Consider the following 12,446-nt stretch of genomic DNA (forward strand, 5'->3'; position numbering starts at 1 on the left):
CAGTGCCCTGGTGGAGTCACCATCCCTGGAGCTGTTAAAAAAATCCACGTAGAATGTGGTGCTGAGAGACATGGTTTAGCTGGGCCTTGGCAGTGCTGGGTTCCTGGTTTGACTCGATGATCTCAGAGGGCTTTTTCAACCTTAGGGATTCCATGGTTCTACAAAGCACTCCCACTAGAGGTCCCCCTGCCTGGCTGATGAGGTTCACTGTCTCTCAGACTCCTTGGGAGAGGGGTAGGCAGTGAGATGGATGAGGCAAACCTTGCTGATGTTCAGGAGAGAGTTCCTCCAGCAATACTGATAAATAGAGCTGAAGAAGGTCAAGAGCTTCACTTTGAGGAAGGAAGAGAAAATCAATCCCTTTCAAGCCTGTGGGCAGCCAGGTACACGACACCTTGTGGCACCCAAATGTAGTGTCCAGGGAGAACAGGCTGCAGGAATCACATGGAGGTGCTGTGCCAGGGCCTCACAGCTCCATGCAGGTTCCAGACAGACGTGTGTCCCTCTCCCCATCCAACTGGAGTGTTCTCATCACTGCTCATTTCAGCTTTGCCCTGTGCCCCCGTTTGCCCTGTGGCAGCAGCAGGTGCAAGGTCTGGTGTATGGGCTCAGGCTCTGAGGGTGCAGTGTCTCTACCAAGACACTTGCTCTGAGGAGCTCCCAGGTCACAGCAAGGGGAGTAACCACAGTGCACAGTGGCTGCACACAGGCCTAAAAGCTCCCAGGTGACATTCCTGGACACAGTAGCTGCTGCTTTCCATTCCCAGTTTGATCTGACACAGCAAGGTCTTAGAAAGAGACTGACCAAAGCCGAGTTCCGTGGTCACCAGAAAACCACACTGACCAGCTCTGTTCACTTCTAACTGGTGAGGGAAGCAACATGGCCTCAAGCCCACAGGTTCCATGAGAAGGTTGTGGATTCCTGATCCCTGGAAGTGCTCAAGGCCAGGCTGGATGGGGCTTGGAGCACACTGGTCCAGTGGAGGGTGTCCCTGCAGATGGGAGGGGCTTGGAATGAGATGAGCCTTAAGGTCCCTTCCAAAGCAAACTGTGATTGTGTGACTGGGGTTCCAGATTTTTCTGAAAAGTAGTAAAGGCTGAAAGAAAATGAAATGTAGAAGCTGAAAGAAACTCAGACATGGGACTGAACATGTGAACAGGAGATCCTGCACTCTCCCACTGCAGAACTCCAACTCTCCTTGCCTTGTACTTTTCTACAAGCACCAGGAAATTGGCCTCTGCTTCAAAGGAGCTGCCTCAAAGCATCCAGACCACCAGAGATGTGCACTAACATGAATAAACAGGACATGGGGAGATCTCAACAGTGCACTCCAGGTGAGGTGCTCCTATGTCTACAGCACAAGTGAATTTGCAGGAAGTCAGAGAAAGAGAACAACATAGATTTTGCCAGTCAGCAAAGCAAAGGTCTACAGATACAAGGAGCAAAAAGCCAAAAGTGGTAAGAGCTTGAGTAGAAGTACAATGTTTCCCAAAGGCTGGGAATCTCCCAGGATACTGGCCTGCTTAGGAGGCTGACAGACAGCTTCTGACTCCTACTGTCTAACAGAGGAGGAATTTTCTCCAAAGCTTTCCAACTTGAAAACATTAAGGAAAATAAAGTAACTCATTTAACTTAGGTAAACTTTATCCTGGAAGGACCCTGCCATGCTACTAAAAGGACAACAACAGAACTGTCAGAAAGCACTATTAAACAGCAATTTTCCAGAGCACCACAAGATTTTTGTCCTGTTGAGGATCTTGATGTTATTCTGGAACAGGGCCCAAAGGAGAAAGTCAAAATGTAACACTCTGCCTCATGTTTTGAGGAACACACATACTTTACGTTCCAATTGAGCTGCTCTAGTTTCAAGTCTGCCTCAAACACGCAAGTAGGAGCCACCCCTATTTTTGGAACTGACTCGAAAGCAACACAGACTGGAAGAACTCCACTGGGAAAGCCAGTGCCATATTTAAACAAATTTTAAAAACCTCAGAAAGTAGGAGCTCCCACATTAAAGCTGAGGCAGATCTAGAGCGAGAATTGCCTCATCCTCCCTAACGACCTCTCAGCCCTCCTCTAGAAATTAAGACTGAATATTGTCTGCACAGACCTTTTCTGTAGGAGTTTAGCAAAGTCTGCCATTCACTCCCTTCTCTCCCACCACTTCATAAGAACAGAATCCCAGGCAACATGACAACACTGAGTGTCTCTTGTCATCTACAGAGATCCTTTTGGTGATCAGAGCATTCCTCTTCAGAGCTCTTTACTATGGCAGGAAAGATTTACACAGCCTAAAGTTCAAGCATATGTGTTCCATCGAAGCCCTGAGAGCAGCACTTACCTGGGCTCCCCTGGAGTAGGATCTGAAAATAGTGCAAAATCTTCCTTGCCCTGAGGTGTCCCTAAAACACAGAAAAGTTACAGCTATGAGATGTGGAGAATTGATTCCCATACTGCACATCTCCTGCTGGCCATAAAGAAATAAAATTAAAATCAGGGTTGATCTTGTCAGATCTTTAGGACAGGCAGGGTACCCAAAGTCCTCTGCATGGTGGGTTCTTCTGGGGAAGAACTGGTGGATACATCTCCACCTTTGGGTACAGGCTGTCATTGTCATTGTGCTTCCCATGGAGAAGATACAAGCCCAAATCTTGGGCTGCAGCACTACTGGGTGATGTGTGAGGGTATAAGTCATTTTACTCCCTTGGGCAAAGCATTTTCTGCCTGGTTCCCTTCAGTCCACAGGAGTTCAAAGTCAGAGTGAGTCTGCAGAGGTCTCCCAGTCATGGAGAACAGCCAACCTAAATATGACCACTCACAGGAGGAGAAATTGCCTTGCACTAGGCTTCACCTGTTTTCCCACTACATTTTAACCAAAATAAAGGGAATTCTCTTGGAATTCTCTTTATAGCCAGATCCCTGACAGACCTGGTCTATATACCCTACAGAAAGCTGAGGATCAGGAGTGGGGTACAGTGCTTCTAGACCACTGTGACAATAAGGGGCTTTTCAGTCACTATAACTTGTCTTGTCTGGACAAGGTGCAACTAAGTTTGACAACACTGCCAGCACCTCTCAGTGCCATTCTGGAACAAGACACCAGAGTCCAGCACTCTGATTTAACCAGGATATACTGAAATGTGTCAGGCTAATCAGAGACACGTTGTGGTGTTTCTCAAATCTATTCCCTGGGCCAGGATAAAAGACACTTTAATGACCACTGAGAAGGCTGAGGAACCCCTCAGCCCCAGATTTGCAGCTCTAGGAAAAACATACTGACCTCACGTGCAGGACAGCCATTTTTTCAGATGTAAAGCTTTGTAGGATCCTGGACATCAATCTAACAGCCTGTGCTTACATGTCATTCTCCCTCAACAATCAAATACTGGGTAAGTAATGGTAAAAGATTACACTAAGGCATCATCAATCAGTGTTATCAGCTTTTCAGTTTCTTTGCTGTTCTCCAGCTCAAGAATTACATTATATAAAGATGGTTTCAAAAGGGAAGCATTAAGTTATTACACACCTGGGGCTGAAATGTTAAAATAGGTATCTTACAAGAGAGACAAGAATGCAAGTGGCACATAAAAACATGGGGGCTAGAAGAGATAAATTAGCTGCTTCTGTTCTTTTTTGTAAGAAAAATGAGGACATTCAGCTTCAAAGAGCAGGGGTGTAATTAAACCACCAAACTACACACTGTTAGAGTCAGTTACTGAGGCTTAGAACATGGAGTTCATTCCTATTTAACAATTCACACATGTTACTAATATTCCTGTTCCTTGACCCAAGCATTTCTAAGGGGATATTTAACTCCATGTTTTAGGACCTGTGTCATTCCCTAATTCCCAGATCTGTGTGAAAACCAGGGGAGGGACAGACAACCTATCCTGTCCTTCCTTTCCTCTTTCATCTCCACAGACTGCTGTGTCAGCTCCTCAGCAAGTCAGACAAAGCTCAGCCAGAAGGACTCCAGCTGTCCCTCTGGTGCTGACAGATAAGGCAGGGGTTACCCCTCCCATGCAGGGTTCTCCATCTGTGTCCCAGGGTCTGGTCACTCCAGTCAGTCCTGCTCCCCAGGGGTTCACCCTACCCTGATGCAGTGATGCCTCTTCACTGCTTGTTTTCATTTTCTACTCAAAGCATTGAGAAATATCCAGCTGCTGAGGGACCAAGGGTTTCACCTGCTTTATTCTTCTACTTTCCTTCTCTTGTTTCTATTTCTCATCCTTGGATATCAGCAAAATCCAGTATTGCTTCCAAAACAATACCAGTCTCTCAGTGATCAAGAGCAGTACAAGAACACAGAATGATGTTATAGTTTGGTTGGAAGGGTTTTTATACATCAACCAGTTCCACCCCTGCCATGGCAGGGACACCTTCCACCACCCCAGGGTGTTCCAAGCCCCATCCAACCTGGCCCTGGGCACTGCCAGGGATTCAGGGGCAGCCACAGCTGCTCTGGGCACCCTGTGCCAGGGCCTGCCCACCCTCACAGGGAACAATTCCTGCCCAATCTATCCCTGCCCTCTGCCAAAGGGAAGTCATTCCCCCTTGTTCTGTCCCTCCAGGCCTTGTCCCCAGTCCCTCTCCAGCTCTCCTGGAGCCCGTTCAGGCCCTGGAAGAGGCTCTGAGCTCTCCCTGGTGCCTTCTCTTCTCCAGGTGAGCACCCCCAGCTCTCCCAGCCTGGCTGCAGAGCAGAGGGGCTCCAGCCCTTGGAGTATCTTCATGGCCTCCTCTGAACCTGTTCTAACATATCCATGTGCTTCTTGTGCCAGGAGCTCTGGACAAGAGAACTACAGGTGGGATCTCAAGTGCAGAGTAACAGTGAAAATGGTCAGTTATGACAGACAATGACTGAATTCAGACTATTCCAGCAAAGAGCAGCATGGTGTTTGTGCTACTTAACTGACAGAAAGGAATCTTGTTTGCCAGAGTAACTTTCTGGTAAGAACAGCCAGGAAGTCCCACCACACCCTCAGGGATGGTCCACGCTCTCCACAGCCTGGTACAGTGTCCCCTGGCCCCGTGTCCCTGCTCACCTGGCCTGAGCTCCCAGGGTTTGGTTAGAGAGGCTCAGAACACTCACCAGAGTTCCAGCTTGACCCTTCTGCCATCCAACAGGATAGTAGTGGTCTTGTAGTCAATTCCTGAAAGAAAAGCAATGAAAAGCTGAGCAAACCGAGAACATCTTCAGAGATGCACAAGAACCTTGCTCTGCCCACATGGAGCTCTCATTTCATGTTTCCTAAAGGGATGTTTTCTCCTCTTTGAGGAGAGCTACAGAGACCTGACAGGAACAGACTTCTGCTCCATGGCAAAGGCAGCTCTGTGGAGCTCTATCCCTCCTCCCTGAAAACACAGTTATCCCCCTACATTGCTTCTGACTTCTTCATTGTGGTTTTAAACCGCTCAGAACTTGAGCTGTAGGAGAAGTTGGATGGGGCTTAGAGCAACTTAGGAAGGTGTCCTTGACCATGGCACAGGGGATGGAACAAGGTGAGCTTCAGGGTTCCTTCTAGCCCAAGTCACTCCATGATTCCCTGAGATTCAGGGATTTGTAGCATTATCCCACAAGGCAGTGATAAATTGGACTGCTAGGGGGTGAACGGACAGAAACAATTTCGATACATCTCTGCTACATCAGCCTGCGGTCCCAGCATTTCTCAAACACCACTGCCTGCAGCAACAGGCCATTTTGGGAGAGATTACAGGAAGGCTGTCCAAAGACTGCTGTCCCTCCTTCTGAGCAGCTCTGGGGTGTGGATCACAGGGGGCCAGGTAAGGCAGGACACACTCCCCCCTTGTGAAGGGCTGAGAAGCAGCACAGACATCTGCTTTTGCTTTTCACAGAGCCCCAGCACTGGAACAGCAGAAACCCCACAAACCACAACAACCAGCTGTGCTGGCATGCAACTCACTCACACAAGGGGTGTCCACTACCTTCAGACACGTCAGAAATTTGTTAAAACTGGGAGCCTGTCTCACAGTCGGACTGAAAAGTTTGAAAAGAAACAACTCCCCTTGCAAGCAACAGGCCCAAACCACATGGAACACAGCATTCCCTGCAGCCCCAGGCACAGGGCAAGAGACACAACTGCACCTCCCACCTCCTTCCCAAAGCTGAGGGGCACCAGGTGCCCAGGAAAAGCAGCTTCTCGGCAAGCTCTTGTTAATGAGCTTCAAGTGTAGTGAAGTTGCATAAACAAAGCAGAGAGCACCATTACTGCACACCCACTGAAGCATCAACTAATTTACAACCTTTTAATAAAGCAGAGTCACTTCACTCTAATTACATCAACTTTAGTTTTTCTTCTTGCCAACAGATATCAAACTTTGAATATCTATTAAAACCCCACACTGTTGTGTTATGACCTGCATTTCCCTTTTCCTGCAAGGAGAACACTGCCCTGACAACCAAACAGACAAGTTTGTCAATAAAGCAAATGGATTTTTCTGAGTCATCCACAGGAGTTCCCTGTTAGTGGAAAACAAATTAGATTTCAGCCTTCATAGGGTGCTATAAAAAGCAATAAAGATAATTATCTTAAATTCCAACTATTTCCAGTGCTGTATCACAGAAAATAGGCAGTTTACATTTTATCTTCCTCCAGAGACAAGTGAATGATCTGTATTTATTTCCAGGCAGACATAAATCTCCCTCATCCCCAGGGATGGTGAGGAGTGGTGGGAGTAAGGCTGCTCTGCTACCAGAAGGGAGCATCCAGACATCTTCCCCTGCCAGTTCCTGAACCAGGATCTGCTGGCCTGTTAGGCAATAGGCTAATTAAGCCCATTGCTCTATCTCAGATGCAAAATCCTGACAGACTCTGGCCCCTCCTTAGGCACAAGAGCTCCCTGTCAGCAGCGAGTCCCGATCACCCCCAGTGCCAGCAGTGCGCAGGTGGAGCAGGAGGATGCATGGAAGCACCACAGGAGGGAACAGGGACAGTTTTCAGGGCACCGAGGCCACATGCTTCCAAAAATGCCACTGCTGAGCTGAAACAAATTGCTTGAGTACAGCTTTTAAAAGTGAGAGAGGTTCAGCTAAACTGGGAAGAGAAGGAAACTTGTAAATGGAAATGTCAAATACGCAGATGTCATCATTGTGCTCCTCACCCACTAACTGCCCAGCCTACATCCCCAGAGGAACCTGGGTCCCCTGTCCTCAAAACTCATTACTTGGTCACCAGAGAAATGCTTTAAATAATCCATGTTCATCTGAAACTACACCACATACTTTAATCCAGAGGGACACCAGTCTTTGGGTGTTACATACACTGGCCCAAGGAGGTCACACACACTCCAGTTAAAAGCAAGCTGGTATCTGGTTATGGGCTGAGAGGAAAGTTCTGCACTTTTTAACATGCAAACACCCAAAGTGAGACTATGACTGGATTTACAAAAGGTTTTGGAGCAAACTCTGCCTACAAGCTCATTAATGAAAGACAAAAATCTGCACAACTGCAATGTTTTGGAGAAAATTTCAGCTTCCTTTTCCATAAACACTCAGTGCATCAGGACAGCTCAAAGGCACTCCCTGTTTTTGGTCTGTTATTTGAGCTGGTTAGCACTGAGTAGGCTGCAGTTCACAAACACAGCTCTCCCATGGCTCTCCTGGTGAGACAAAATCTGCATCAATTTGGAGGTGCCCTCAAAATCATGGGACTCACCACTGTGCTGAACACCAGCACTGGCCCCTTGTATTTCAGTCCCAGTAACAAACATGTCCTGAGCTGCAGCCCAAGGCACTCCCCCATTTACAGCTCACAGGGAAGCTGAGCAGCCAAGCTCCCTTTCCCAGGCCCAGCCCACAGCTCAAGCTCAGCCTTGGCTCCCCCCTTGTCCCAGGGATCTGGGGACAGAGGGTCACAGCAGCCACTAGATGCCACCTCTGCTCTGAGGCTGCTGGCAGTGCAGCAGTGCATGGCCATGGCCATACCAGGGCTGCCCCTCCACCTTTACATTTCAGGCAGCTCAGACACAAGTTAAGGGAAGTTTTTAGAACTTCTTTTCTACAGGTGACAGGGTTTCCCCTACCTGAGCATCACCTCTGCTCACAGCCAAGCACAGCTTATTTTGGGATGGACACTGCTCTGCCTGAGAGGCTTTGATCCCACTCCCCAGCCAGCGAGGGACTAGCCCCAGCACAGGCTGCCCCTGCAGCCAGCCCCCAGCCCCAGCACAGGCTGCCCCTGCAGCCAGCCCCCAGCCCCAGCCCGGGCTGCTCCTGCAGCCAGCCCCCAGCCCCAGCACGGGCTGCTCCTGCAGCCAGCCCCCAGCCCCAGCACGGGCTGCTCCTGCAGCCAGCCCCAGCACGGGCTGCCCCTGCAGCCAGCCCCCAGCCCCAGCACAGGCTGCCCCTGCAGCCAGCCCCCAGCCCCAGCCCCAGCCCGGGCTGCCCCTGCAGCACACACAGCCCAGAGAACCAGCCCTGCCCGGCCCCGCAGCAGCAGCACTGGGGGAAAAGAAAACACTCTTGTTTGAAGCCTATTTTATATCAACTGATCTCTTTCTGGACCGATATTACCATGATGCAACAAAGCAAATGAGGCTCAGAGAACAAGTCTGGGCTGTTCTCTGGGATTTAGCATTCAGGCCGACTCCTGTGTTATTTTTCCAGCCCTGCTTTAGACTCCTGCTTATGCTGATGCCATCCCAGCCCCGTTCCTGCAGCAGAGAGCCAACCTGGCACAGAGGGATCTGCTGTACCAAGCCTGTATCTGCCAACCTGGCACAGAGGGATCTGCTATACCAAGCCTGATGTCAGACACCTGACTCTCCTCCATGGAGCTGGGTTTCATGCTCCTGGGCAAGGTTCTGGGGAATCCCAAACCTTTGTTTCTTTCTTTTGCCATTTGTTCTAAGGAAAACCTAAGAAAGCAAGTCATTTTCCCATGGGAATCCACCAGATGTGTTATAGGAAACTCTGATCTCTTCCAAATTACTCATGCCAAGCACAACACACTTGGCATCAGTATCACCTGAAAACTCCACACCCAACGTGAGCTTACTTAAAGTTTTCACCCAAAAGATGACACTTGATGTGAATAGAAAAAGTAAAACCCCTCCAAGAGAAATGGTAACTTTTTCCCAGCACTTGATACTACTTTGTATCAGGCTGTTCCCTTTCCCCCTGGGAATTCGTGGCTCGGACACAGGTGTATGTCCACTCTGCCAAGCTTCTGCTCTGCACCTGCAGGAGCAGCAAAAACACAAGGGAGGAGGCAGCAGCCAAGCAGGTACATGGATCTGGAAGTCACACTGGAAAAGGGAGAAAAACAAAGGAGATGTGCATTTCATGCTCTCCCTTTAAAGAGGTTGATCTCTTAGGAAAATTGCTTTAAACAGCCCAAGTGAACAAAGCTCTATAAATATTTACTACTGAAACATGGTGGCCTCTGGGTTTTGTGTGGGTCTTTGTTTCAGAGAAAAGGAGACAAGTTTGCAGTTGTACACTCATCAAGTGACTCTGCCCTAACACCTGGGTGGAGGCCAGAAGGGCACCTCCCCTTAAAAAGGCAGGTTTGAGCAAAACCTAAGAGCAACATGTGCCTCTTTCCTCCTTTAGCTTCCAAGGTGATCCCCACTGCACTGGGAGGAGGGCGATTCCAGCTCCCAGGGTAATGCCAGAGCCAACATTGCTTCTTTGGTTACTGGTCCAAATCAAGTGTCCTCCTCCAGGGATGCTCTAATGATCCAAGGCCCAACCAACACAGACATCACAAAGGTATAACCAGGGATGAAGGGCTCATCCCACATTAACCAAGCCAGCAGCAGGATTTCCTGAGACCTTCCCCAAAAGCTGCCAGCACCATCTCCAGTGTGTATCTGCAGTGTCTCTAAGAAGAACATAATTTAGTCACAAATCTGGGCCAGAAGACATTCCAGGTGATGCTCAAAAAATCTCTTTCCAAAGGAAAAAAATTAAGAAGTAGTAAAAATAAATCAATGTACTCAAGTGAAACATTGATATAGTTTTAAGACTTAAAGCTTGCTTTCCTTCCGAGAGAGACTCCTTGTCACTCGCAGTCATTTCCAGTTTGTGTGAGTCAGATTGGTCAAAGATGCTTTTTCCACCTCATTTCTTACATGAATGCTTCTGCTTGTGGGAGCTTGGAATCCACCTCGCTGTTAGTCCACCCACAAAAAAAACCCAGTGCACATTATTTTAACTTCATTAAAACTCAGTTCCCCCGGCTTGCAGACATGTGCTATATGATGCAACCTCAGCTTTTTTCCTCTTTTTAAAAATTAAATTTGGTTTCATTTATTTATAATTCAAAAGAAGATAACCAACCTGCTTGCAAGAGATACATAAGGTCAACAGGCAAAATTGGAGGTGTGCAATGATGATGAGCCAAGGCCAAACCTTTACTCAATGCATCATATAAATAAGAAATAAGATAAACTGAGTGGACTTTTGTTACCTGACTAATGCTGCAATTCAGTGGATTGTTCCTTTATCTACAGACATAATTAAGTCAGAGTGGCTGCATTCTGCAACTCTTGATGGCATCTGAGCACTCGTAAGAGGGCTAAAGGTGAGCTGTGCCTGGTCTCCTGCAGCTCTACAGAAATGCTCTGCTCGACTGGGAAATCTTAAGACTGGCCCAGAAGCCACCAGAAAGACTCACTGTGTCACCACAGTGCCTCACCCAGCCAGCCTGGTGATGGACTTTGGTTTGTAATTGCTATTAGTGCAGCTGAAGCCACCACACCACAGATCTCTAACTGAAAAAGTTGCATTTTCCCCCAAACACCCCCCGGCTCCTCTGTTTGCTCACAGGTCATCAGCTCTGCTGAGTGCACAAGGGCTGGGGCACTTAAAAGGCCTTGCTAAAGGTTTGTAGGTTTAGTGCCACACTGACCACTGGCTGCTGGGAAGAGGGGAGAGCACAGGGCTGGAATAAAAACATAGAGAATACACGTCAAATATTTAACTTGCTGAGATTTCACAGTGAACTCGAGTAAGCAGCTGTGAAGGGCTGGTCATGCTGTGTGGCAGCAGAGAGGAGCCTCGAGAGAAAGGGACACAGAGCTCTGGGAGCAAGGAGCTGACAGATTGAGACATGCCATGATTATAAAACAGGCAACACCAAGAGTATCCAGCCAGGAATTTGTAACCTGTGTCGTGACAATCCTTCCTTACTACACAGGGAAGGATCAAAGCCACAATCACTCAGTGTGCAGCTGGGCTTAAAGGCATGTTCTCACTGCCACAAAGGTAGATAAGCACCTAGGAACACTTTAGAGTGGGTCAATGGACTGCAAATCCATTACTGTGTGTTTGCAAAAGGAAAAAATCAAGGACGAATCTGTGGTGAAGCTTCTCAGCACCAAGGACTCCAGGAGCTGTGACTAAGCAGGGATGGGTAAATTTGGTTTTAAAACCTTATCAACAGTTTTGTCAACGCTGTGGATGCCAAGAACACCACAGCAATTGTGAATTTTTGTGAGAACATAAACTATGCATGAGAGTCCTGTCCCTTCCAGCCAGGGGTCCCCATGAGGGGTCTGGTCAGGGTGTCCCCTCCTCTGAGCCCTCTTGCAGGGCTGGCACAGCCTGGCTGGGTGTCACTCAGGCTCCCCCTGCCACACCTTTGGGGACATACCAGCATGTTTTCTGTCACATAGACTAGCTGTCATCTTACTGGTGTGTATGCAAGAGATGAGCTGCTGAAAGGTCCCTCCCTCTCCCTCCAAAGGGCCTGTGCCAACCTTCCTGCTGGATTAAAAAAGGAAAAAACAATTTGTGCTGCACACAGTGCAGAGGCTGCCCCTTCTCCAGTGCTGGAACTGGAGCCCTTCTGCGCTCTGCTAAGTCCAGCCCAAGGCCATTAATGCAGAAATTCATTTATCCCAAATGCCAGTGATACTCGAGCAGTGTCCAAAGGCTACTTGTTTACTCTACCAAGTCCCTGTGTGTCACAGATGTTAGCAGACCTTTTCAAGATGTTACTAGTCCTTTCCCAAGATGACCCATGCCTTTCCAAGTCATGACTGATGTGCCTGGGGCATAGAAAGCTTTGTCCCTGCGTGTGCAGGCACCACCTGGGGCTGCCAGACCCTCCTGAAAGCTGGAACCACTGTGGGGGGAGAGCAGCCAGTGCCAGGCACCCCATCCCTGCTGAGTATGAAGAAAAGGCAGAAGCAGCAACATGCAGCCAAGTCCCATCCTCAACAAGTCCAAGAGAATAAAGGAGGGAGGAGAAGTGCTGGGAGGTCACAAAACTAAGGCCAAAAGGTGAGCATAATAGCTCCAGATCAGCTATGGAGTAAGAACATCACTGCCACTTCAGTCCTCAGCATGCAAAAACCTCACCCCAAAACCAAGGCAAAGCCTCCAGACCACCTCCACAAGCAAACCACACTCCTGTCACACATGGGGCTCACAGCAGGAATCTGTACAGCACAGACACTGGCAGAGGAGCTCAGAGCAGCC

General features: G+C 48.6%; 1 protein-coding gene across 2 annotated transcripts in view; it reads right to left on the minus strand.

Moving 5' to 3' along the window:
- RAB40C (RAB40C, member RAS oncogene family) overlaps positions 1-12,446 on the minus strand; it is a 37,017-nt gene that overhangs the window by 13,172 nt on the left and 11,399 nt on the right. For both annotated transcript variants that reach the window (XM_066560950.1, XM_066560948.1), the window contains 2 exons: positions 5,091-5,151; positions 2,343-2,403 (listed from right to left, as the gene is read on the minus strand). In XM_066560950.1, coding sequence (XP_066417047.1) covers positions 2,343-2,403; positions 5,091-5,151 — 122 coding nt within the window. The remainder of the gene's footprint in view (positions 1-2,342; positions 2,404-5,090; positions 5,152-12,446) is intronic.

The sequence above is a fragment of the Molothrus aeneus genome, chromosome 16 (genome assembly GCF_037042795.1).
Source record: "Molothrus aeneus isolate 106 chromosome 16, BPBGC_Maene_1.0, whole genome shotgun sequence".
In the NCBI taxonomy this organism is placed as follows: Eukaryota; Metazoa; Chordata; class Aves; order Passeriformes; family Icteridae; genus Molothrus; species Molothrus aeneus.